At 49.1% G+C, this 25693-nt stretch overlaps 11 protein-coding genes across 11 annotated transcripts; 6 read left to right on the top strand and 5 right to left on the bottom strand.

Moving 5' to 3' along the window:
• Positions 1-182: 182 nt before the first annotated feature.
• On the bottom strand, positions 183-1424 carry kae1 (O-sialoglycoprotein endopeptidase; the record flags this gene model as incomplete). Its single annotated transcript, XM_025709055.1, has 2 exons — positions 183-916; positions 1073-1424. The coding sequence occupies 2 exons, from the start codon at positions 1422-1424 to the stop codon at positions 183-185; spliced, it is 1086 nt and encodes a 361-aa protein (XP_025559926.1).
• A 572-nt stretch (positions 1425-1996) lies between these two features.
• On the top strand, positions 1997-3694 carry BO88DRAFT_347120 (ribosomal lysine N-methyltransferase; the record flags this gene model as incomplete). Its single annotated transcript, XM_025703365.1, has 4 exons — positions 1997-2147; positions 2256-2851; positions 2913-3140; positions 3200-3694. 4 exons carry the CDS (start codon positions 1997-1999, stop codon positions 3692-3694), a joined length of 1470 nt encoding a protein of 489 aa, XP_025559925.1.
• Positions 3695-3831: 137 nt separating this feature from the next.
• Positions 3832-6263, bottom strand: BO88DRAFT_124572 (enhancer of polycomb-like protein 1). Its single transcript, XM_025701351.1, has 3 exons — positions 6011-6263; positions 5387-5869; positions 3832-5320 (listed from the first exon to the last, which is right to left on the bottom strand). Exons 1-3 carry the CDS (start codon positions 6167-6169, stop codon positions 4163-4165), a joined length of 1800 nt encoding a protein of 599 aa, XP_025559924.1. The 5' UTR covers positions 6170-6263; the 3' UTR covers positions 3832-4162.
• Positions 6264-6655: 392 nt separating this feature from the next.
• Positions 6656-7880, top strand: cnaB (calcineurin regulatory subunit B). The gene is made up of 5 exons (XM_025707325.1): positions 6656-6795; positions 6874-6926; positions 7008-7081; positions 7169-7503; positions 7567-7880. Exons 1-5 carry the CDS (start codon positions 6687-6689, stop codon positions 7575-7577), a joined length of 582 nt encoding a protein of 193 aa, XP_025559923.1. The 5' UTR covers positions 6656-6686; the 3' UTR covers positions 7578-7880.
• Positions 7881-8777: 897 nt separating this feature from the next.
• On the bottom strand, positions 8778-10598 carry BO88DRAFT_445752 (kinase-like protein; the record flags this gene model as incomplete). The annotated part of the gene is made up of 5 exons (XM_025710235.1): positions 10175-10598; positions 9737-10077; positions 9334-9683; positions 9082-9265; positions 8778-8953 (listed from the first exon to the last, which is right to left on the bottom strand). The coding sequence occupies exons 1-5, from the start codon at positions 10402-10404 to the stop codon at positions 8778-8780; spliced, it is 1281 nt and encodes a 426-aa protein (XP_025559922.1). The 5' UTR covers positions 10405-10598.
• Positions 10599-11107: 509 nt separating this feature from the next.
• Positions 11108-13088, bottom strand: BO88DRAFT_437433 (SGNH/GDSL hydrolase family protein; the record flags this gene model as incomplete). The annotated part of the gene is made up of 2 exons (XM_025709621.1): positions 11108-12649; positions 12708-13088. The coding sequence occupies 2 exons, from the start codon at positions 13086-13088 to the stop codon at positions 11108-11110; spliced, it is 1923 nt and encodes a 640-aa protein (XP_025559921.1).
• A 459-nt stretch (positions 13089-13547) lies between these two features.
• Positions 13548-15444, top strand: BO88DRAFT_346785 (chitinase; the record flags this gene model as incomplete). The annotated part of the gene is made up of 6 exons (XM_025703351.1): positions 13548-13756; positions 13817-13983; positions 14038-14157; positions 14211-14656; positions 14704-14791; positions 14843-15444. The coding sequence occupies 6 exons, from the start codon at positions 13548-13550 to the stop codon at positions 15442-15444; spliced, it is 1632 nt and encodes a 543-aa protein (XP_025559920.1).
• Positions 15445-16157: 713 nt separating this feature from the next.
• Positions 16158-17159, top strand: BO88DRAFT_417843 (uncharacterized protein; the record flags this gene model as incomplete). Its single annotated transcript, XM_025708320.1, has 1 exon — positions 16158-17159. The coding sequence occupies one exon, from the start codon at positions 16158-16160 to the stop codon at positions 17157-17159; it is 1002 nt and encodes a 333-aa protein (XP_025559919.1).
• Positions 17160-18941: 1782 nt separating this feature from the next.
• BO88DRAFT_347104 (LysM peptidoglycan-binding domain-containing protein) lies at positions 18942-20400 on the top strand (the record flags this gene model as incomplete). The annotated part of the gene is made up of 5 exons (XM_025703364.1): positions 18942-19147; positions 19203-19440; positions 19521-19856; positions 19935-20080; positions 20166-20400. 5 exons carry the CDS (start codon positions 18942-18944, stop codon positions 20398-20400), a joined length of 1161 nt encoding a protein of 386 aa, XP_025559918.1.
• Positions 20401-20656: 256 nt separating this feature from the next.
• Positions 20657-22429, bottom strand: BO88DRAFT_428060 (Zn(II)2Cys6 transcription factor; the record flags this gene model as incomplete). Its single annotated transcript, XM_025709054.1, has 5 exons — positions 20657-20998; positions 21027-21958; positions 22011-22119; positions 22189-22228; positions 22278-22429. The coding sequence occupies 5 exons, from the start codon at positions 22427-22429 to the stop codon at positions 20657-20659; spliced, it is 1575 nt and encodes a 524-aa protein (XP_025559917.1).
• Positions 22430-23060: 631 nt separating this feature from the next.
• BO88DRAFT_346991 (uncharacterized protein) lies at positions 23061-24278 on the top strand (the record flags this gene model as incomplete). The annotated part of the gene is made up of 1 exon (XM_025703361.1): positions 23061-24278. One exon carries the CDS (start codon positions 23061-23063, stop codon positions 24276-24278), a length of 1218 nt encoding a protein of 405 aa, XP_025559916.1.
• Between the last annotated feature and the right edge of the window lie 1415 nt (positions 24279-25693).

Here is a 25693-nt window from a genome sequence, read left to right as displayed (position 1 = left end):
TCGTTACTCGGTAGAAAGAATGCGATCAAGCGGGCTTCAATAAATTCTAGCCCTTGCTCCAGTTTGTCTGGATGCACGGATGCACTCCGGGTGCCGAATCGGAGACCTTTGCTCATGACTCTATAGATTATATTCATCTCATTCATCTAAATCATCATCATCCAATGAAACAAGAATAGAAATCAATCCCTCCATTTGACAAAGACATCGTCTGTCCGGAAGCGCTGAGTACAAGTGGAATCCTTCAAGGGCGTTGTGCTACCGGACTTATATGCCAGTAATCCGGCCTGCGCGATCATGATGCCGTTATCAATACAGAATCTCTCGTCGGTCGCATGAATGGTACCACCGCGGTCGCGAGCCATGATACCCATCATTTCCTGCAGGCGCTCATTACAGCCCACTCCACCGACGATCAGGACATCCTTGGAACCGACATGTGCCATGGCGCGCTCTGTGATCTCAACCAACATGGAGTAAACCGTTTCCTGGAGCGAGAAGCATAGATCTGCGCGCGTCGGCTTCGAGTTCTCCAGATCCTCCGATGTAGACGCATTGTTAGCGACATCCTCGTCGTCGTTCCAATCCCCATCCAAGCCATACTGCACGGCCAGTCCATCAATGGCCGCCAAGATACCGGACATGGAAATGTCCATTCCCTTGACCGTGTACGGTAGATCGACCAGTTTCCTACCCTTCTTGGCTAATTGTTCGATGTTATATCCGGGGGCGGGGTCGTTGGAAATGCGCAGCGTGCGCGCAAAGCGGTCTAAGCAGTTTCCTACTGCAATATCCAAGGTTTCGCCAAAGATGCGGTACCGTTGGGAGCTGTATGCGATAACTTGGGTGTTTCCTCCGGAAACATAGAGGACGACGGGATTTTGTGCACCGGTAATCAATCGACCCATTTCGATATCTATATATACAGCCGAGGCATGGTTAGCGATGGTTGCAATAGGGAGGTCAAGCTAAGCAAGGGATGACACGGGCCAAAGGGTTTCCCCGCACGGTGCAGATAGGATCGGGGACTGATAGATAAATAGAGCAGTGAAGTACTAGGTATAACACATACGTCCAACACAGTGATTCACGCCCACCAATTCCTTGCCCCATAGTAGACTCAACATGCGGGCCGCAATGGCGGCGCTCTGAAGAGGGGCACCCATGCCGGGGCCCTTAGTGAAGCAAATGCAGTCCACATCCTTGGGGGAGATCTGAGCTTCGCGAAGAGCCTTCTTAACCAGCTTCACAACCCAGGCGCGGTGATGACGGGCGGTGTCCTTGGGGAGAAATCCTTCACCGGGAGGGGTGACATAGGTGTGCCGAACATTGGCCAGCACCTGCGGGGGCTTGCCATCGTCGGGATGCACCATGATGCCCACGCCCAATTTGTTGGCGGAGCTCTCCAGACCGATGGAGATCATGATGTGCAGGGGGTATCTGGGGGGTATCTGGCTCAATGACGAACAAAAGAAAAGACCAATAACTCAGAAGGGGTGGTTACGGGCTGGTCAAAATTTCGAGGCCGCGGACATGAGCCAGTCGCGGAGGGGCAAATTCGGTGCTGGTTCGGAAGGTTATCAGGCGTGTTATCGATTGGCCCGATTTGGTCCGCCGCAGCGTTTATCCGACTGTCATTTTGCTGGAACACCAGTTACTGTACCATACTTTCCATACACCCGTTTGCCTGCCAACTAATTACTACTAATTAGTTACTTTACTTACTACCGGAGGAGCACCGCCTGATCCCCTCAACTTCCCCCCCGTCAATCTCTCTCACTCTCTCACCCTCCCACACCCTCCCCTTTTCTTTCACCACCTGGCTGGCTGTCCCAGCAGCTGCATCTTCTTCTCTTTGTTCGGCTGCCAAACTGCTATCCTTCCCGCTCCTTTCACTCCTGAGCCGTCCTTAACACAACAGTGGGTGTGGGGTGCCGAATTTCCTTTTTCTTAGGTCGAGACTATTCACACAATCTCTCCTCCATCAACCTCCCAAATGTCTTCCACCACCCATTTTACCGACCCGGGAAACTTCCAGCACCAGTCAAGTGAGTTTCTCACTTGGTTGGCTGGCAAGCCCGGCGTCAAAATCAACCCCAAGATCCAAATTGCAGATCTGCGCTCCCACGCAGCTGGCCGAGGTGTCGGTAGGTTCCCATCCCAGACGAGGTTTTATCCCGCTCGTGCTTGTCTCATGAAACCCTTTTTTTCTTGGAAGTGACTCCCTCTCTGATGTCCTCGTGTCACTCTACCAGTGGCTCAGTCCGATCTCGACGAAGGTGAAGAGCTTTTTACCATCCCCCGCGCACATGTTCTCTCGGTTCAGAATTCCAATTTGAAGAACCTGCTCTCCCAGAATCTCGATGATCTTGGCCCTTGGTTGTCTCTGATGGTCGTCATGATCTATGAGTATCTTCAAGGCGATCGGTCTGCTTGGGCTTCATACTTCCGGGTTCTTCCTCGCAATTTTGACACCCTCATGTTCTGGTCCGCTTCCGAGCTCCAGGAGCTTCAGGGCAGCGCTATTGTCGAGAAGATCGGGAAGCAGGGAGCCGAAGAATCCATTCTCGAGTCCATTGCTCCTATCGTGCGAGCAAATCCTGCCCTATTCCCTCCCATCGACGGAGTTGCCTCTTACGATGGAGTCGCTGGGACCCAGGCCCTCCTTCACCTCGCACATACTATGGGATCGCTTATCATGGCCTACGCTTTTGACATCGAGAAACCGGAAGATGAAGAGGGCGACCGTGATGGTGAAGACGGCTACTTGACCGATGAAGAAGAGGAGCAGTCGTCTAAGGGCATGGTTCCTCTGGCCGATCTTCTCAATGCGGATGCCGATCGCAACAATGTGAGTTCTGTTTGATCTTCGATTCTTGCGACATGGTCGCTGACTAACGTTTTCCATTCAGGCTCGTCTTTTCCAAGAAGAAGAAGTCTTGGTCATGAAGGCTATCAAGCCTATCAAGTCCGGCGAGGAGATCTTCAACGACTATGGGGAGATCCCCCGTTCTGACCTCTTGAGACGGTACGGTTACGTGACTGACAACTATGCCCAATACGACGTTGTCGAGCTCTCATTGGACCAAATATGCCAGGCTGCTGGCCTTGGAAGTGCCGATATTGAGACCCAACCTCCGGTAAATAACTGACATGGGAACCACCTGGCACCGGAAACCATATGCTGACCTAACGTTAGCTTCAATTCCTCGAAGACTTGGAACTTCTGGACGACGGATATACCATTCCAAGGCCGTCTTCCCCTGAGGATCCGTTGACCGATATTCTTCCGGATGAGCTCTTGCTATTGCTGAAGACCCTATCGCTCCCGTCCGACCAGTTGGAGAAGCAGCGCTCGAAGAACAAGCCCCCCAAGCCATCCTTCGGTGATGCGGAAGCCGCCATCTTTGCCAAGGCTCTGCAGTTGAACCAGGCTCAGTATGCGACGACCATCCCCCAGGATCAGGAACTCCTCGCCCAGTTGTCGCAGCTTGAAGCATCCGGCCCGGTGGAAGGATCTGTTCGTCGCAAGAAGATGGCGATCCAGGTCCGCCTCGGCGAAAAGGAGATTTTGTACAACCTGTCCTTCATGCTCGACAAGCAATTCGGGGCCGCACTCCAGAGCAATCCTCTCAAGCGGGCAGCAAATGGCGACAGCGACGAACCGCAGAGGAACAAAGCTCTGAGAACGTGACGCTTGAATCTCGAAACCGAAAAACTGTTTTAATATGATGGATAAGACCAAAAGTTTGATTTTTTCTCCTTTTTCATCTAATTAATATTGATTTTTGTTATCTTCTTCGTCGCTGACCTCATAGCCTCACTATCCGTACACGAGTCTATCGACTGCTCGGCTGAAAAGAAAAGAAAAAAGAGGACAAAAACTGGCTATGTACACTAACTTTCGCATAATACCAGGGTCATGTCATAAACAAAGCATCATCCGGCAACATCATCCTGAGGGTCGAACGCTTTGCAGCGCTCCGGAAAGAAAAAATATTCGGGGTATGGGGTAAAGAATCAGGACGTCCAAGGGGTAAAAGTACAAGTGAGGGTAAGAGAATATGTCGAAAGAACAACGCCGGCCAGATGCGAAACATGGGGTGAAAGATTAAAAACATAATCGGAAGGGAAGAGAGAGGGGAGAAGAACAAAGGCCAGCTTAGGTCTCTGAAGTGGAGGCAATGGCGCCAGGCCCGGGATTGGATCCCATGGTTTGCCCTCCGCTTGGTGGATTGGTCGCCGATGTCTGCTCGGCCTGCAATCGCCGTTGAGCCTGAGCTTGAGCCTGTGCTTGTTGAGCCTGCGCCTGCGCATGGGCTTGAGCTGCCGCCGCTGCTTGGTCTCGGGCTTTGGCTGCCATGATGGCCCGATGCTGCATGATCTGGATATCGTACTGGTCTCCTTCAAATTCGAGATCCTCGTCCGAGTCCTCCTGATCATACTTGAACCGATCGGCCTTCCACGGGTCCATTTCGACTCTACAACGGGACACCAGATTTCGACGATCGATCCACAAACGACCGCCGCGCCCGATACGTCGTCTGAACGAGGGCATCTTGCTGGTGTCCACACTCAATTCCATGGCATGTGGAGCTAATTTATCTCGGAGAGCAATGGCACTCGTGGTATCTAAGGGCGAATCCAGCATATTATCGGACGATTCCGATGATGGCGGCGTGGGCAGTTGAGTGGTGATTGCAGGGCGGAAAGAAGCAGCATCGAAAGTTCGCTCTGGCGACGGGGAGAGTGGTGCTCTTGTGAAATCCACATAGCCCTCGTTCCACTTGACGTGCTTGGCGATATTCTGCTTGATGTCGCGCTGAATCTCGTTCTCCTTCTCTGCCTGAACATCCTCCAACAGCTGTAGGTCTTCTGCAGCTTGTGTACCAGCCTTGGGGGGCATACGCAGTTGAGGCGCAGCCGGGCGTTGCACAGCTGGTGCTTCTACAGGCTTCTTCTTCGGCTGTTGCAGAGTCATCAGCATGTGAAGCAGACGGTCGCGAGACTGCATAGGGCTCACCTTCTGGTTGATGAGGTCTTCATCATCGTCCTTGATGTTGAGCTTCCTCTTCATCTCCTTGACCTCCGATCTCTGCAAGAACACTTGGCGTTCGATGGCCAGCATCTCCTTCCTCGCTAGCTCGCGTTGGCGCACCAAAGCGACCATCTGTCGAGCATCTTCCAGCTCCTTCCTGAGTCTCCTCAGCTTATCGGCACTCTGCGCATCCCTGCCACGGGTCTTGCGCGTCTGCCGCACCTCACGCCTACGGAAGCAGACATACGGGTCCGTATCATCGGTGTCTCGACCAGCCTCAACCTGCGGTAATCGGTTAGCACTCTGGTGTTGCCAAACCTCATAACTGCCGTTAGCGAGGGGACTCACCTTCGGTGTAGGTAGTAGGGGCTCGTTGCCGTTGCTGGTCCTCCTGGACTTCCAGTATTCATAGATGTCCTTGGCGAACCGCTTTACACTCTCCTCTACAGCTGGGTCCATCGCTTGTTGAAACTCTTCGAAGCTCATGAGGGGCGAGTTATCTACAAAGGCATAGGGCTGCTCCTTTCGCGACGTGAGCTCGAAGAAGCTCATAACCTCTTCGAACTGGTCTTCGGTGCACCGACTACCCGCATCGCGTTTTTGGTTGAAGATCTTGAGGAAGACATCATCTTCCTCGTCCATGCAATACGGGGCTCCGCAACAGTCCTCTACCGTAGCAGAGAAGCGAATGTAGGTCGCAGGTTGCGAGAAGATAGGCGGGTAGAGCTCATCATAGCGCAGGTTACTGAGGACCGTCTCCGGCGTCGGAATATGGGCATCTTTTACTTTTCCCTGCGCAGCCGCGTTTATGGCGACCTGGAGATGGAATTCCTATACAAGAACAGGCGTTAGCAGGGGCTGTTGCGGTGTTTCTGCCGAGGTGCGAAATTTTCACGATGGGGTGAGGTCGGGATGATGTCACGTGATATGCACAGGGATGCTCGCAACGGTCGGGGATGAGGCATCACTTACCGATTCCTCAGCCTTTTCCACGCCGGTCTCGATCTGTTGTAGGGCATTTTGGATTTCATCGTCGATAAGATCTATGTCGTGCTCCCGGACTATGGGGATGGAGGCCTTGGAGGTGAGCTTTTTCGGGCGCGTCCTCCCCATTCCCCCGTACCTAGTCATACGAACTTTGGGGCGCGGAAAAGGGCAACGACCATGGGCGAGGGGGGCTAAAATTGGTATCAGGCGATAGGGCCGATCATGCGAAAGCGCGTAGATGTAGTTTCGTGATGAATGTCGATGGTGATGGGATGATATCGACGCGGGAAATCTCGTAGTATTGGCACTGGCGGATGAGTTGACGTTGCAATGTCACCCGGCGGTGGCCTGTTTTGGCCCGGCGCACGGCCTCAGGGGTTCGCTTGCCTGTCCGTTTCCGGTTAGTGCGGGGCTGCCCGATATCAAATTGCCGGCTGGGGGAACCTCGTTGCTTGCAGTGATTGATATCAATCTATCTATTGTTTCCCTCGTGATATCATTCATTCCTCCCCCAGAGTTTCACTGTGTATTGAATTGGTGTGGGAAGCTTCCCTTTCCTCTCTCTTTCTAAACTATTATTTTCTCCACCTAGCCTGTGGTTCTTGCCGTTACCGCTTTTGCTTCTCTCCTTCCCTGTGATCGCCACATTCCGGTCCCCATCATGGATCATTCCAGCGAACCCAACAACGCGGCCCTTTACGATGCCCGGAGACGCAGGGGCTCCGTCGGAACTTCTCAGCTCTTCGAAAACATTGTGTCCGCCTCCAACTGTGGGTAGCGGTCGCGTCTGTAAACAATTATCAATCGGGGTGTCCGGCCTTGCTGACTACATCATCGGAATCTGGCAGTCGATCGCGATGAAGTGGACCGTCTCCGCAAGCGCTTCATGAAGCTTGATAAGGTACTCTCTCCCCCTTTCTCCACGTTATACCTTATTTTCCCCTACCTGTTCTATCGCTAATCATAATGCCGATGTATACAGGACAGCTCTGGCACCATCGACCGCGATGAATTCCTCTCCCTTCCTCAAGTCTCCTCTAACCCGCTCGCCACGAGGTACTCCCCTCCCTTCCCACCCTATACCACATGTCCAACAGCACTACAGCACTACACTGAAACATGATAATAACCAAACGCAAATAGAATGATCGCCATCTTCGACGAAGACGGCGGCGGCGACGTCGACTTCCAAGAATTCGTCTCCGGGTTATCAGCCTTCAGCTCCAAGGGCAACAAAGAAGAGAAGCTGCGCTTCGCATTCAAAGTATACGATATCGATCGCGACGGGTTCATCTCCAATGGCGAATTGTTCATCGTGCTGAAGATGATGGTCGGAAATAACCTCAAGGATGTGCAGCTGCAGCAGATTGTTGATAAGACCATCATGGAGGCTGATAAGGATGGTGATGGCAAGATTAGCTTCGAGGAGTTTACGGATATGGTTGAGAATACGGATGTTAGTTTGAGTATGACGTTGAGTATGTTCCCCTATACTACTTATGCTCTTTTTGGGGAATTGAAGGTTGCTGACTGTTTTGTAGACCAGATCTGAGGGGGGGTTGAGTTGTGGATGAGGGTATCTACTTGCTGGGTATGGTAGATAGGTTGGTTGGGTGGATTGGGGTATGAGGAGGGTTATAATTTCTTACTTATTATCTTATGATTATGATGACAGCCATGACGAAACTGTAGTTTACTTTCCTTTTTCTTTTGCTTCAGGGTCGGATTCGCTACTAGTCTATATTGTTTGTTAGGTACATAGTGTACGGATTACTATGCGTGCTGTGCTTGTAATTGTAGTTTGGGAGTTGCGAAGCATGTGAAGATCATGGAACATTCATGATCATTATCAGCGGTAGTAAATATTCGCAGATATGAGGATATTCACTACAAGCATATTACGATTATATCGAGTCCTACAGATGTTAAGATAAAGTTCAGCCTCGCAAACCTACAGCCTTGCGGCTCACAACGTTATTATGATATTTGCTTACATGATGATATCAAGTAAATAGAGTACTATCTAGCTTACATGTAAACCAGTACATCAAGTCAAATCATGGCATCTCAAGACCAGAAATACTTCATTTTCATGTTACCTTGGGGGGACTAGTACGTAGTAACTACTTAGATATTCCCTTCCTACTGGTTATTTCCTTTAAGCGTGTGACTGATTGATCTGATTGGTTCATATATTTAGCACATCACTACGTACTCCGTACTCCGCTTCGCTAATCTACACTTTATATCATTGATAGTTCCTTCACATCATCAGAGATTATCTAGTTTACCAGGCATAAATAGATAGCATGACCTAGTAATATATCCTGCGATCAAGATCAAGAGCAGATCATGCGCATCCGCCTTACTAGAAGAAGATGGATAACAGGTTCATGAACTTGAACTGCCAGCTGTAAATGGCCACAAGTATTGCCAAGACACGCATACAACGCGTAGCGAGCTCGCCTCACAACTCCACGCAATAACATGCTCAGCATCTTAGTCGCATCCGGTCGATTCTCCAAATTGAGACGATATCATAGAGAAAACTTTTTGTTATAGTTACCCTTCAGGGATACCTTACTCTGACCGTTCGATAATTGATGGATGCGTGCTTGCTTTACCGTGAGCACATTTCTTAACCCGACCATCAAGTCAAGGCGAGTATATGGGGTTGCTCTTAGAGTAAGACCTCAAGTGAGCAATAGACACCTTAGCTGGACTGTAATACTAACACAGCTCACCCATCCCCTTAATCATTAAGGAAAGGGTGCTCCATCAACTCCCGAGCCGTCTTTCGTTCCTCAGGCAACCAAGTGAGCATCTGTTTGATGAAAGATAGGAAAGCTTCCTTGTCGCTCGCTTCTAGATATGGGACTGCATCTTCGAGTTTCCGTGCGGGTATCAAATCGTTGTAGAGGAACTTGCCTGCGTATTATGGATCAGGGTCAGAGATACACGCATATATGCTGTGGAGAAAAAGGAAAGGGTATCATTACCTTCTTCATCAAAGAAAGGCCCGCCAAAGTATTCCCTATTGTTCTTGAATATCTTACCCCTTTCATCAGTGATAGCCGGTGACCACTCAACCTGTGCCATGGACTCCGACATCACAAGCAATTTCTTAGGCGGGGGCCCAAGCAGGGCTATCATCTGCGCTAGATGTGCTTCTGGGAGGTAAGTTCCCTCCGCATCCTGTACCTCTGTGAACAACTCTGTGCCTTCGAGTATATTCCATATCTGTTGTTGTTGTAGAACGTGAGTACTTTATGATCACCACGTACGTTTTGAATGCATGTATGTCTTACAATAACACCCAGATTCCATATATCCGCACTATAGCTCCACCCACATCCCAAGATGACCTCTGGTGCGCGATAATAGTCAGGTTGTATCGGACGAGTACCCAGTTGGACCGCGCCATCATCTCCACCAGTGCCGAGTAGAGTAGCGGCGCCAAAATCGGTTATTTGAGGGTATATGTTGCCTAGTCCACTTGGGTCAAGAGGTCCGAAGTTGTTGTGACAGCGGTAGATGACGCGACCGGTTTCCGGATCCGTCTTGCATTGCATCGACTGAGCCTCTTCTTGTTCTTTGACGAATTTCGGGAGGATATTCTCATTTTCGAAGGCTATGAGAATATTGTCGAGTTTCAGGTCTGACAATAGTGTATTAGATAGATGAGTTTTGGTGCCAGGTGGATATACTCGCCAGTATGGACTACCTTGCACACAGAATGTAGGTAATCGAGACCAGCCAAAAGGATAAGAATATACGCTTTAACCATCGGCAGGGTGAACCTGTCGCCTTTGAACCGTCTTTGGTATAGCCAGAGAGGCTCCCGTGCTGGCTTGTAGGCTAGACAGATATGTTTGCCGATGGGACCTGCCAATTCAAAGCTTTCAAGGTAACTGCGGATAACCGGACGACCGCGGTGTGAGGGAGTTTGCTGGGCGATGTGTTCTTCAATACGACGCTCATGGTCGGCGCCCTTGGGATTGTTGTTGTTGAGCATTTTGAGGGCGACAATACGCTCAGTCTGCCATCGATATCTAACCGATTGGTTTGATTTGAGGTTAGAAATGCGAACCGTGGCCGCAGTTACGTATGAAAGTCAATACATGCCTTGCGACATCTCGGGCGTGTCACACTGTTGAACCGCTTCCCCATCCAATCTTGACCAGCAATCGATAGTGATCGTCGAGAACCTCTCCGGTTTTTGCAGGATAGTAGTGTTTGGGATTGTAGCTAGGACTGATTTCCTTGTCCACAAGTACGTGTTGCGGGATAGCGGTTGTAGTAGATAGTGAACGCGAGAGCTGGTGAGGTTTGGCGCGAAGAAAGGATATGCGCGTTAATGCACGTATTTTGGTTTGCATTTCGCTTAAGATAAGGTACTTTGCTTCTAGTCGAAGCTGTAGAGTGAGAAGTAAAACACTGGCCTGCGATTGATGATAATGTTTATGAGAAATCTAGCGCGGTTGGCGCGAACTGGCAGACTTGGCAGTCCTAGACAGCGGTGATGGATGTCAATATACTGTTAGACACAATACATAGGTTTATAAAATGTCATCGTTATAAGATAAAAAGGTTTAAACTCATGCGATTGTTATGTATGAAATTACCAGATGTAAAGGAGCGGGAGTGGTTAGATCAGCTATATAGATCAGATCACGTGCCAAAGAATGAGGATGACTCCTCCAGAGTGGTTGGATAGATACAACGTGATATAGCTACAAGAAATTTAGAATTGTATTGCAATCAGAAAGCGGTCACGATGATCATAAGGTGGTCTACAAAGTTGCTAACCTCATCTAGATCCTGCACGCCCGGACACCAAGATTACGATCACTCCACCTTTGAACATATATTAACCACTTCGTTACTTACTGTTGGGATCTTACGAGTTATGTAGTACTTACCCCTTACTTAAAGGTTAGTATGATAGAAGATGATAAACAGTATCTCAAAAGCAAATATCATTAAATGTATGTTAATACTTCACTGAACTAATTAGCACATACCCACTCACATAAGCAAATCCACTTATCACCCGTAACCCTAATTCATCCCTCATTGACCTCAAGGATCACGTCGCAACACCCCATGACAACCCCGCGTGAAACCCCCAGCGTTGAACTGCACTCTGTTATTATCAAAGCATCTGGGTCCCGTCAGAATTGGCGTATTGAATTTAACCACCCATTCATTTCCATCAGAGTCCGGTTGATCTAAATAATGAAAGTCCCATCCCGTAAGTCCGTGTCCCACGCAGCTTATAATAGCCGGCTTCAGCGTATCCTGACCCGCATCCCAGGTTGCCCATCCTCTGCCTCTCATATCATACCTCTGGTACCAGAACTTATAACTGCTATCGCAAAACCCCCCAACTTCTCTTGTCGGCGGCCAAGGTCTCTTGAACGAGTTCGCAATGTTAACTTCATACGTATAGCTCCCGCGAGTCCAGCGACCCCCGAATTTCCAATTCATCGGATTTTTCGGATCATTGCCATCGCAGGAGTTGATGATACGCTCGAAGGACTCCATGCAGTGGCCTTGGTCGAAGTGAGTGGCGCCGTCGCTGAGTTGGATGCTGAAGCTGTGCGTTTCTGGGGTGAGTTGGTGGAACCAGCGCTCGTCTTTCCAATTTGCTGTTTTCTTGGGAGGTTTTACTTCCTTGCAGTAGGTCTTGTAGTTCTTGTTCAGGAGGTCCGCGCTTGCGTAGTCCTTTCGGCCGTCATTTTGCCAGCATCGGAACTCCTCGAAACCGCGCGAGCAGATGGGGTTCCTCTTGCCTAGGAAATCAGCCCGTGCGGCATATATGCCATCTAGCACGAAGGATGCAATGGTCTTGTGGCCGAGCTCGTTTGGGTGGAAGTATTTGCCCCAGCGGTCGGGGAGCCCGAATCCTATACCTTTGTCACCCGGGCAGCCTGGGGGTAAGGTTACGCCGGTGGGATTCAGCTCGTAAAGGGCAGCTGCAGCCGGGTTGGGAGAGCGGTAGAGGATAGAGTCGTAGAAAGATGAAAGGGTGTCGTTAGTATCGGCGGAGGAGGAGAAGGAGGTGTCGGTGATGTTGTCGCGCTTCGCTTTCAGTTCCGTGTGGCGTTCATAGGTGGTGTCTGGCTTGAAGAAATGCAAGTTCGGCTGCATGGGATCGGGATATTTGCCTGTTGATTCGGGCACGCAGTACTGTCCTTTGAGGCCATCTTTCATGAAGTCATTCCAATCGGCAGTACGGATATGCACTCTTGGGAAATACTTTCCTTTGTCCATCACATAATCATCGATGGTTTTCTTAATGACCTTGTTTGTGTCAGTAACCAGTTGATTGAGTTTCTCGCGACGCTCGCGAGTCAAAGGCAAAGCATCGAATGGAGCCAGACCAGGGAAGGCCCAGTCCTGATTCTTCTCGCAGTCATCAGTTTCCGTGTTGAAGAACTGGCCGTAGAGAGCCCAGACAATGATGCCAAAAGCATTCACCTTGCTCACAGCGACTTCGAGGATCCTGCGAACGTTGTACCCCAGGATAAACTTGATGTTTTCTTGAGCCAACTCAATGACCTTCTGACACTTCTCTTCGCTATTGAAAGGGAGAAAGATGCAGGTGGTGATGATATCGGACTGGCCAGGTAGTCAGTTAGAGGCTCACTATAGTGAGATGAAGGAGAGGCTAGCATACCAAGCACAAGTCGTTTCCTCCACCGGTCAAGACTATGAGGTCGTGAAATTTATCAAGGTCCTGGGCTTGGCTGTAGATATCGCTAGTACGAGCGCCACTGCATGCCGTGTACGTGAAATTGGTCACTTGTGGACCCAACACATGCTTCAGAAGTGCTACATACGACTTGTCGTAGCGGGAGCATTTGGTGTCTTCTTTTTTGTCGCTCCAAATATCACCGGCACCAATGCCTGCTGTGTAGCTGTCGCCAATGGCTGCCCATTTGCGAACGAATGTGAGGTCTGTGATGGGTAGATCCGATGAGGGAGGATCATGTGGAGGAGTATTAATCTCAGGACTGCCAGTGACAAGAATCACCAGCAAGAATATGAACCAAATCATCCTGGAACGGAGTGCGCGAAGATGAGCTGGCGTCTGAGACGGAAGAGACCCAGGAGATGGAGGAAAAGCTGTAGAAGAGGAGAACTCCGAGTTTATATCGAGGGAGCATGAGCTGGGAACTAGACCTAACATCTCAAATCATTCAGGCATATTCACAAGCACACAAGCATACAAGCATGATTCACGAGCACGATCCACCATGAAAAATGTCCATAACCATCCTCCATGACAAATATCCATGAAAATTTCTTCTCTGTTACCGTGAAGGTTCGATTTCAAGTGAAAGACATGCAGAATATGAAGTTCCCGTGAACACACGTTGGCCCGAACTCAGGTCAATCACTGATCCTTGCCTTCATAAGAAGATGGACATCGAATCGATATCCTATCTTCGAAGAAAGTCTGCTCCTATCTTCGAAGAAAGTCTGCTACCAACCTTGTCGAACCACCATTGCCAACATGTCAGTCTTTTCGGCCTTTCTGCTCTGCCTGTTCGGTTGGCAACTGACTTCTAGCGCTGTCTCTGCGCATAATCTCGCCTGGGGAGCTCTTCCATCGAATCTTGACCCTGTCTATCCTTTCCAATTCCTTCCCACTTCTTCTACCAGTGATGATGGGTATAAGTGTGCCAAAGATAAAGGATGTAAAATAGGATGCTGCGGACCCATGTGAGTCACCTGCCATATAAACTTTGTATTCGACCTAAGATTTACTGACCACTGGGATAGTGACTCCACTGGCTCGGGTTTTTGTGGTTTTGGTCCCGAGTTCTGCGGCAAAAATTGCACCTCGAACTGTGATCGCAAGAGCGAATGCGATCCTGGCTGGGGGAAAGAATGGTCTCAAGCGTCCACTTGTCCGCTAAATGTTTGTTGTAGCAAGTTCGGCTTCTGCGGTTGGTTCCTACTCTTCATTTTTCATCTCAACCTCATCTAATTATCTGCTACAGGAACCACCAAGGACTTCTGTGGCGATTCCACCGTCGTTTCTCCCCAATGCGGCGGCACCAGTGCCAAAAAGCGCACAGTCGGGTATTACGAGGGGTGGAACTTGGAACGCCCATGTGGAAGTGAGTTGCTCGAGACTAGTCCTTCGACTCATCACTAACACAGCTTCTTACAGAAATGGGACCAGCCGATATCCCTCTCGGCTTCTACACACACATCAACTACGCATTCGCTTCAATTGACCCTCAGTCATTCCGCATCACTGCCATGGACAATCTCACTGCGTCATTGTACCAGGGCGTGACGGCACTCAAGCGCCAACAGAGTAATCTCGAGGTGTGGATTGCCATTGGGGGATGGGCATTCAATGACCCGGGCCCGACTCGAACCACTTTCTCTGATCTAGCCGCTTCCGAGGCCGCTCAGGATACGTTCTTTGGATCCCTGATTAGCTTTATGCAGAACAATCGGTTTGATGGCGTTGATATCGATTGGGAATACCCTGTGACTGACGAACGGGGCGGGAAACCCGAGGATTATGTCAATTTTGTGACTATGGTGAAGAGACTGAGGGAACGGTTGAACCAGACAGGAAGGAAGTATGGAATTTCCATCACTCTGGTAAGTTTGTCTCTCCTCCTGATACGCATGGTGTTAACGTCCTGCAGCCGACGTCCTACTGGTACCTGAGGGGATTCGATATTGTCAATCTCGAGCCGCATGTGGATTTCCTTAACGTCATGTCTTATGATATTCGTAAGTGGGATGCGATTCTGGATCAGATTAACCTCACTGACTGATCTACAGATGGCACTTGGGACTCCACGAATAAGCAGCTTGGACCGTACGCCTTCGCACACACTAATCTAACGGAGATTAACAGCGCCCTAGAGCTTCTCTGGCGCAACAACATCAATCCGGAGAGAGTTAACCTTGGACTAGGCTTCTATGGCCGCAGCTTCACGATGAAGGATCCCGGGTGCAAGAAGCCTGGCTGTGAGTTTTCTGGAGGGGCGCGAGCAGGCGAATGTACCGGCACACCAGGGGTGCTGGCCACGTATGAGGTCAACAAGATCATTCAGAAGGGCGGTACCGACGTGACTCTCGACAAAGACGCGGCGGTTACCATCGTAACCTGGGACAAGGATCAATGGGTTTCCATTGATAACCAAGAGACCTTACGGATGAAGATGGACTATGCCAACAAGCGGTGCCTTGGGGGAACTATGGTCTGGGCAATTGATCTGGATGATGGAACCATGATCGACGCTCTAGGGGGTGCTATGGGAAAGAACAAATCAAGGATTTTCCCTGCTCGGCGCAATCCTATTCCTGAAGCTGGAAGAAGAGATGTTGATGATGTTCTGGGGTGGAAGAAGTGGTGGAAGGAGCATAGGAATGAACTGTGAAGGACGGCTAGAATCTGAGGGGTGTATGCATGTTATGGGTGGATTTTCAAGATAACTAATGGATAATTGAGACTGTTTAGCTTATGGATGTTATTATCAAATTTGAACCAGTTGTTTATTCCGCTTCATACACCAGAGAGCACAAGGACGAACTGTAAATGAAGGCTGGATATGATGGGATCGGGCAAGTTATGCGTGGATGTCTAGACTGTTGGAGAATAATTGTGACTGTGTAGTCTAAATATGTCATTAGCAAGCTTCTGCGAGCTCAAAATAACTAATAACAAGAGATTATCTCCAATAATATCGTGAAGCTGTAGAAGTGATGGAAGGAGCACAGGAATGAACTGTGAATTAGTGTTGGAATGATATGAAAATCTGCATGTCCAACGTGACTTTCCAGACTTCTGTAAGTGATTCACACTGTTTACCCTACAGATATGATTGACAAATTTGAGAAAGCTCACGTTAATCGACACTTCCAAATAGTTATCGAACTATGAGCTATATTAGAGAATATCCAGGCACGTGCATGTCTTGTGAATTGCTAGTAGTGAACCAACAACCACTTTTCTAGTATATTGGAGAGACCGAAAGTGCTTTCACATTCTCTATTTATTATGATTGTCTTCTTTCTATACCTTCCGTCTTGCCATTACGCCCCAATAACTCTCTTCCTCCTCAAGTTCACCATTTCGAACCATTCGAACACCATGCCACTTCCAAAAATGTGGGCAATTATCCTTCCAATTCTCCTTCTTCAACTACTCATTTCCCCCACGGTCAATGCTGGCCATCCTGAGTGGGAGCATGCTCGGTTCATGCTTCCCGAATGGTTGTCAGTCAAGCCAGTAGAGCCCTGGAGCCGCCTTTGGCCCGACAAGACCATCAGACTGTGCTACGAAAGCGAGGCAACCTGGAGAAAATATCATAAGTACTACCGGAGTGCGATGAGATTATGGTATGCGGCAGGGCTGCCTGAGGATTTCAAAGTGAGGGAGGTTGGCGCAGATGGATGCCAGAACACGCCACATGAACAGTTGCTGGTCATCGATACCCCCGAGTTGTTTGCCACAGATGTTGGCTTGCCCGCTCTGTCCTACCTGAATCCGAACAATTATCCGGCCCCTCATAAGCCTGCAATGTGGGTATCCTTGTACTACAGGGATTCAGAGGAGTTCCGAATCGCTACCTTTGCTCACGAGCTCGCACACTCATTTGGGATGTATCACGAGCACCAAAACCCTTATTACTGGATACCGGGGCGCCAAGTGTTCAGCTTCAACTGTGACCAAATGAAGGATTTCGCAGAATTGACCCAGGGAATGTCACACGAGCAGATCTGGGGAGACAATGGTGTCTGCACGAGCTGGAAGGCGGCCCAAGCCGTTGGGTTTCCAAGTTATGATTACCTTCCTATGCCGTTTGATGAAGTCATGTCTCCCCATGGAATATGGTCAAACAGAGCCACCGTTGATTTTGACTCTATCATGCTTTACGGTTCTCACCTGGGCGGGCAGTTTGATTATTCAGTGGTCATATCCTTGGCGGACGGGACAATTTTCCAGGAGACAGAAGACCCCAGTGTTGAAGATGTAGATGGCTTGAAGCTTCTCTATGGTACTGTGTATGGACTTCCAGTAAGGACTCTGTACAACGATCCCAGAAGCCCTTACTTCTCGATATTCAGAATGTACGCCGGCTGTTCGAACTAGAAGTCACTCTTCGCCAATTGGGTGTGGTAGGAGACGGAAAGTGTGGCTTTACATGTTCGTTCACTGTTGGGGGGAAGGAATTTGGAAGTATGTAGTTTGAGTTAATGTGGGGAATGGCAAAAAGAGGTTGTAGTTAATCAATTTATTACCTGCTAGCCCGTGATTCTGGCTCAATTTCACCCCTTCACATTATCTATTCACTCTTTCTCACAATTTAACCTCTGTAAAGCTGCCATAAATTCTACTGCTTTTTACTCCTCCCTCCCTCTCTTTTTCTTTCCCTCACCACCTCCCTTTCTGTTCCCCTACAGTCCCTACAGATTCTCTCACTACAACACCGACCAGGAACTATCCACCATAATGGGTACTCTTCCTACATGGCTGTCTGCCCTGCTGCTACTGCTATGGACTGCAGCTGCTCAATCCCCAGCTATCGATGTCGCTGGCATTACAGCAGATTCCACCCCTCATGGCCCAACCATGTCAGGAACCCCAGCTGATTGCAACCGATGGTTCACGATCAAAAAGGGTGATACCTGCTATGAGTTGGAAAAGGCGTTTGGACTCACCCCTCAGCAATTCCAGCAGTGGAATCCTGCAGTCTCCCGTGATTGTCTGGTCAACTTCTGGCCGGGCTACGCATACTGTGTGGGTGTTGGACCAGTAGCGATTCCAACATCTGCAGACACTGCTCCTCATGCCCCAACCATGACTGGCATTGCAGCAAATTGTAACCGGTGGTACACTGCCCAAAAAGGAGATTACTGTTATGCAGTAGAGAAAGCATTCGGGCTTACTCCGCAGCAGTTTCAGCAGTGGAATCCCGCTGTCTCTTTGGACTGTCTGGTCAACTTCTGGCCCGGATATGCTTATTGCGTGGGTGTTGGGCCGGCCGCAGATGGTCCTCATGGCCCAACTATGCCAGGAATTGCCCCAAACTGCATTCAGTTTTATACTGCCAAGAAGGGTGATACTTGCTACACAGTCGAGAAGGCTTTTGGTATCAGTCCCCAGCAATTTCAACAGTGGAATCCGGCTGTCTCTCTGGACTGCTTGGTCAATTTCTGGGCAGATTATGCGTACTGCGTGGGCGTTGGTCCGGTTGCCCCGACTTCGACTTCGACTGTGACAGCGACAGCGACTTCGGCTTCGACGTCAACGAGTTCAACCACTTTGACTACGTCCACCACTTCGACAACTGCCCTTCCAACCTCCACCACTTCTACTGCTTGGACTACTGGCACGTCGACCACTTCGACAACTGTCCTTCCTACATTTACTACCTCGAGTACGTGGACTACCGGCACGTCGACCACTTCGACGAGTTTGTCACCTACGACTGTTTTCATCACGTTCACCACCACACTTACTTTGACCTCAACCTTGACTTCGAATGGTCAGACTACGGTAATAGTTACTACCACTGTGACTACAACTGTTAGCCCGTCTACAACTCTCGGTACTTCAACTACATTGACAACGGCCCTGCCCCCATCGAGCACATCTAATCCCACCACTCCGACCTCAAGTGATTCCACCACTTCGACTACAAGTGCTTCGACCACTTTGACTACTTCGACCACCTTGGGGACTTCTAAACCTTCTACCACCTCCAGTCCCACCACTTCAACTCCAAGTTCCAGAAGTTTGACTACTTTGACTAGTCCAAGTACTCCTACCACTCCCACCACTCCGAGAACTTCAACCCCAACAACCCTCCGTTCGCCCTCTATCACACCTACTCCTAGCTCACGCCCACCAATTAGCCCTCTCCCCAGCACAATGGTCACGTCCAACGCGACCTACTCAACCCGCAACCCCATCACGTCATATAACCAGACCATAACTCCCATTGACACCGCATGGCCTCCGACCAAGACCCATCCCGGCCAGCCCAAAGACTGTGACAAATGGTATCTGGTTGCGCCAGGAGACACCTGCAGATCAATTTACCAGCGCCACGGCAACAGCATTACCATGGACGAGTTGTAAGTACTCATCCATCCTACCCGAGTCAGCCCTAACTAACATACACAACCCCAGACTGGAATGGAACCCTGACCTTAAAGCAGACTGCGACTACCCCATCGCCGGCTACTGGGTGTGCGTGGGTATCAAACGCCCCGCTCTAACCATAATCTATCCCACCACCAACGACACAGTCCCCGATCCCACTCCCTGGACGCCGCGTCCCACTCCAACGGAGACATCCGTCTACCCACCCACCAAAACCCAGCCCGGTCTCGCCCCAAGCTGCTCTGCCTTTTACGAAGCTCAGCCTGTAAGTCTCCTTACCTACCTACCTACCTACCACCACACAAACATACATACACACTAATACTAACCCAACCAAAACACCAGTCCGACACCTGCGACCAAATCCTCGCCAGCAACCCCATGCTGAAATTCCCTCTCCTGTTGGAATGGAACCCGGCCCTGAAAGCAGACTGCTCCGGTATCCTACCAGGCTACTCCTACTGCATCGCAGCCTACAACGACACCAACCGCCCCGCCCCGCCCACCGTCACTAATCAGCCCTATCCGCTAAAGCCAGGCACAGCCAAGAACTGCACGGCCTGGTACAAGAAGGATGATGGTGATACGTGCGACTTGATCGTGGAGATGTTTGGCACGTTCGATAAGGCACAGTTCGTGGCGTGGAATCCTGATATCGGTGTTCAATGCTATGGTTTGGAGGTACGTGTTTCCCCTTCCCCATCTCTTTCTTCCTTCATTTTTGTCCCGCTATCTAACACAGCTCGCGATATGAAATAGAACGGTTACTACTACTGCGTCGCCGACCCCAGCACTCCCAAGACCCGGACAAGGCCCGTAATTACTGCCATGACCTTCCCCACGGCCCGTCCGCGTCGTCAATCGGGAGTTACTAAGGACTGTAATAAATGGTGGCTTGTGTCGATGTGAGTAATCCTTCTCTCCCTTTTACCCTTATTCCCCCATTTCCCAGTTAACATTATAACTAACTAATATACTTTGTATGGACAGTCACGACGACTGCTACGACATCATGCACTTCAACGGCATCACCATGGCAGATCTGTATACCTGGAATCCGGCTCTCTCGGGGAAGAGAAACTGTCTTGAGGGATTGGTTCCTGATACGGAGGTTTGTGTGGGAGTGATGTCGTCGTCGTCGTCTGCTACTACTACTCCTTCGAGTACTGTTCCCGATGCTTCTTTTAGGACTGGGATGGTTACAGTTGTGGGGGGAAGAAATTAATGGTAGTAGTTACTGATAAGAAGAAGGGTAGAATGGAGGATGGATAATTTGTTGATACATTGGTAATATGTAATTTTGATTATGTCGCTATGAGATATTACAGTTTTTGTATGTTCGTCTCTACCATTACCAATCATTCAGTTTTTGGTCATATCTCATTAATGTGCTATACATCCTTGTCATCTTCCTCAAAAGCCATAGCAGTAGCCTGTGCAGTATATCGTCTAGCTATATTCAGATCTATGATATAAGCAAATCACCAATACGTCGTCACAATTTCTCTTCCGGGCCGGCCGTGCAGCAGATCCTCCCGAGTGTGCACCACAGTCCGCGCCTGCCGATCATGAACCAGGAAGAATTGTAGCCAAGTAACTCGGTGGTTCTCACATATCCACTTCCCATGAGCGCAAGCATTTCCAGGGCTAGACAAACATTCCGCTTCAATTTCCATTACTCGTTCCGCAATCTTAAGAGCTGCCATCCCTTCGCAGATGCCTTCGCGCCTTGGGTACTGTCGGAGTAGACGGATCGCGTGCCGCCTGATTGTTGGTTCGCGACAGCGGAATGCAATTAAGAATAATGGCTCCGTCGTGATTGTCTCCAGATGGAAGCTCATGTTTTGTGACTGGTCTATATTTGCAGGCAGGCTGTCTAAATGGATCCATGGGGTCTCCTAGAATGTCGCCCATCAGTTCGAGCATGTATGCATAGTCCTCGACGAAGTCATCGTGAGCTAGTTCGCCTTTTGTCAGGTCCATAGACAGTGCCACTTGTGCGAGTCTGCGTCGGACATAGAGAACTTTCAAAGGCCTCTCATCTTCTAGCTGCGGTATTATTCCGAGATACTTATCAAGCCTGGTATCCCATTCAGTAAGACCAAGAAGACACTGTTGTTTCTTGATCTGCATCCCAGCATCTGGAACATCAATATATATGGAATTGTTGGTAAATATTTGCATCATCCTGTTGAAATGCACCTCCAAGGCAACGCACGCCTCTAGCAGAGACTTGAAGGGGGTGGTAGACGACGACAAAATGATCTGCTTGTCCGTCCATTGAAGGTTATTCGAAAGACTAGGAAGGTAGGGGCGCGCTTGTGAGTCGAGTTGGGTAAACAAGACAAGCAACACATCCAGATCTGAATCCTCATCTCTCTGGTCTTCACCTCTGTCCGCCAAATTCCACTGATGAATTAGCTTCAGTCCGCCGTTGATGTGCACTAAAGCCTGCCACAGACGGCCCTGCAGACTTGACATGGTAATAAATAAGATGCAAACACTCAGGATGACCAGTCTATCGAATTTGGTCAAAACCTGTCCTGACAACAGTTTTTGCAGACTTTGGATGGATTTGTTCCACTGTTGCAACGCCAGCCTCACCTGGGGGCTATCCTGCATCCTTGACATGGTAATCGGCGTGCTGTTAGCTATGAAGTCTCGGTGAATGCAGGCCACCGCAGTCATGGCATGCCACAGGGCCGGGTATCGGTGCGACATTTGGAGCAATCTGCGAGCCCAGCGGCCCTGGTCGAAGAAGCCAGCCAGATTGGGGGTAGTGACTGAGTGAAAGAACCGAAAACTCTCGGTTTCTACAGGGTTACTTGATACTACCGCCCAATAGGAAGGCATCTGTACCACGCTGAGGACCGTAGTGGGCGGCCCTCGGGGGACTGAATTGTAGCCATCGCACTTTCTTCCGGTAGAAGAGCATCGCTGGCAACTGCAAAGTCATAACCGTCAGCGGGCTCTGACTTTACTACTTTTAATATGATCGGCCAGAGAAGCTTACTGACACGGGCTTTGTCTCGTCACATTTCACTCTCCGGATCCTGCCTGTATCAACAACTCATGTCCCAGCGGCAGAAATATAAGTCTTACCGGCAAGTCATACAACCGGTCTTCACTTTCGGAGCCCAGTGTCTTATGCGAGACTTTCCTGACCGGTTCAGACGCGAATTACTCTCTTCGAGTCCATTAATCAGGGACTTAGTAAGGTGTGTATTGTTCTTCAGGGATTGAGGATTTCGCATCTCGACACAGTCAGAATGGAGGAATCAGAGACCTATATTCAGCAGCAGAGCAAATTGCTTAGTGCATCAGACACCACAACAGGTGCCAGAAGTTTCGAAAGGCATATAGAATTAAAATGTCTAGGCTACGTGTGCGCATGTCGCTGAGTGAGCAAGGATGGGACTATCTAGACCGAAGGATCCCCGCTAACCGGATGTGGTAAAGTGTTTACTACTGCTGGATTGGGAAATCGCAGCCCTCGAAGATGCAGTTTAGGTGCGCCTCTCTATTCGTTTGGAGGGAGTACCACGGTCAAATGAGTAGCATACACTTAAAGCTTTTTCTAATTCATGTCTCCTAGGTATGTTGTATGTATGTAAGTATGCACTCACGAAAAGCCTAGAGGGACAACCCCATACTGTATCTTCTGAGAACCGATTCGAAACAGCATAAGCATAGAGATGATGAAAACACCTACAATCTTTGAATGACCCTTCCAAGCCCAATTCTTAAATAGGAAGGATCTCCTGTCCCCGCTGATGTAATCTAGGATGCGGGGACGTCCTCCATAGTAGTTAACAACTTACTATATCACTTCTCTCAGCCTTGCCGAAGCGCCTATACTCTTCCTCCTTTCTCAGAATAATCATTATGAGTCCGTCAAGGTTCGTTTCTTTTCCTATTTGCACCCTGCCAGCTGAGCTGTTGCTACTAATAGGCGCCTGCCTGGACTGCTCAGCCTTGTGTTCTCTCCGTCTCACCTGCAAAACCGTTTACGACTGCACCTTTCCTCTATTTCGCAAATACCTCGAAAACTTAACAACAGACCTGTCTCTTACATCACTTCAAAAACTTGACTCGTTATCGCGGAATCAAGAACTGTGTTCCCTCGTCCAAACATTAAGTATTGATGGCACAGAAGAGGATATCATAGGATCGGGACTTACGTGGGAACATCATCGCTCTGGACTCCTTGTTATTCCACAAGAATCTATTCAAAGGTGGCAAGGAGTCTTACTGCGCCTAGTAAATTGCCAGTCTTTTCATCTGCACAAATGGAATACCCCTGATGGCCCCGACCCATTCGACAAAACAACCCCTGATGATACTATCACAGTCCTGCTCAGCATTTTAATTGCAATAGAGCGTCCAATACGAGAGCTTAGTATTCTATTCAAACGGCCAGGTTTCTATTCGCTCGACCATCTCGACTTGTCCCGCGTTCACAACGGCCTCCTCCACGACCCAAAGTTCATCACTACGTGCTGTTCTACTCTGGAAGCCCTCACGTTCAAGTTTGAAGTGGAAGAAGAGGGAGAGGTTAACTTTGTGGTACACTTCATACACCATGCAAAGAATCGCTTAGAACGACTGACAATTGATTTTTGTTTTGGCGAATGCGCGGCGCCTCTTATGTTTCAAATGTCTTTGACGACACGGCCTCCCCTGAGACTACAAGAGCTGCATCTGATGTGTGGCAACGTAGACTCAGACCAGGATCTGATCAGGCTTTTATTTTCTTCCAAGCGGACCTTGGTCAAAATACACCTCGGCTCTTTCACTCTTGGTTCTGGGGCGTGGGCAGCCATTTTCAGGACTCTTTCCGAATTCTCATCACTCACCGATATTTCCGTGCGTCATCTGATGGGATATACGACGCAGAGGCAATATGGAAGGATACATTTTCCTGCGCTGTTGCGGGATCCTATCGTTGATCCTGTGCAGGGGACAAAGTTCTCTTATACTGTTACAGGGCGCCCAGAAAAACTGACGGTGGTTGGGGTTCAATATTCCGGACGAAGTATGGATATTGCACTACAGAAGTTGGCTGAATATGCAACATTTTTGCAGGGTCGGGACAGCGACTAATCCAGTCCCCATTGCTGGTATTATGGGATCGACAATTACTTTTCCTGCGACGCCACCTACTTCCTCTATTATTCTTATCTATGCCCAAGATGACACAATCAACAGAGATTGTAACTAGGTAGAAACCTTAGTCTTCGCCTTATCCTCCTCTTACTATAACCCAGTTCCGACCCCTGCCCAAAACTACGATAATCGGGATAAATTGTAGTACCTGTCAACTCAGCCATAGTAGTAAATCCTGGTACCAGAAAGATCTCTCATCTACCTCGTACTTCGGAATTATATGATTATCCCAAAGTCTATCAATACACATGGCTCACTTCATAACCACCTACTCGTATTTCTCAACTCCCAAAGCACAAGTACCACCTCCTATCCTACCAAAGCAAGCACCCCAAAATCTCACTTCCTGCCCAACCGACAACTACTACCCATCCAACTATACGTACCCATCTCCCCTACTACGTACTAATCATTCGTACCCACCAATCCATTCCCATACTTTCAATCCCCACCACCCACCCACCCCAGCTGAACACAACACAAAAGTACATGCATGCATGCATGTATGTATGTATGTATGTACCCAACCCTCAAAGTTTCCCACTACTGCAACTATTCCCTGATTCCCGGGTCCGATCCTTGCGAATATATGACGAGTTTTATTATTTCTTGACGTTTCAATGATGATGTACTAGTAATGGCTGGAGAAGTACCTTTCATGAATAACTACGTAGTTGTTACTATTTTGTAGTTAGGTGATGATCTCATGCTGCATATGTATGTATGTATGTAGGCACTAGGTAGAAATGCCGATGCCGCCATGCCTTGCTTGCTTGCCTGCTTGCTTGCTGGGTGCGTCTGCAGGATCTAATCTTACGTACTTTTTTTTTTTCTTTCACTTCTATTAGTTCTCTAATCCTTGTCGTTATGTTTGTTTTTGAGTTAGTTGGTGGGATGATTGGGCTGTGAACTAGACTAGACTGCTGATAAAGTACTAATACTAGGTTTATTATAACTACTAAGTTGGGTATCTCGAAGACTAAACTAATACAAAGGAAATCAAACAAATGAAAAAAAGGACACTATCGTACAAGGAATTGAAACCCATCCGCCTGATCTGTTGAGGTGATCCCGGGATCTCAATGAAACAGTGGAACAATCGAGAACATCAGCCCCGGTCAATGGCCTATTTGTCCATCGTCATCGGGCATCAATTCATCACTCCTCGGTATTTGACCGAAGATGGAAAGATGGATGAACCTCTGGTCGCAGGATCCGGTCCGGTTCAGCCGCACTTAAGCCATCACATAGCGTCACACACAGCCACCAACGACCTTTATCCCAACCAAGTAAAGCAGTTCACACCCCCCGTCCAGGTCTATGTCCTGAAACCCCATTGCGCCCGACCTGAT

This window comes from Aspergillus vadensis, assembly GCF_003184925.1.
Source record: "Aspergillus vadensis CBS 113365 unplaced genomic scaffold BO88scaffold_22, whole genome shotgun sequence".
Classification (NCBI taxonomy): domain Eukaryota; kingdom Fungi; phylum Ascomycota; class Eurotiomycetes; order Eurotiales; family Aspergillaceae; genus Aspergillus; species Aspergillus vadensis.
This window is presented reverse-complemented; position numbering and strand designations above follow the sequence as displayed.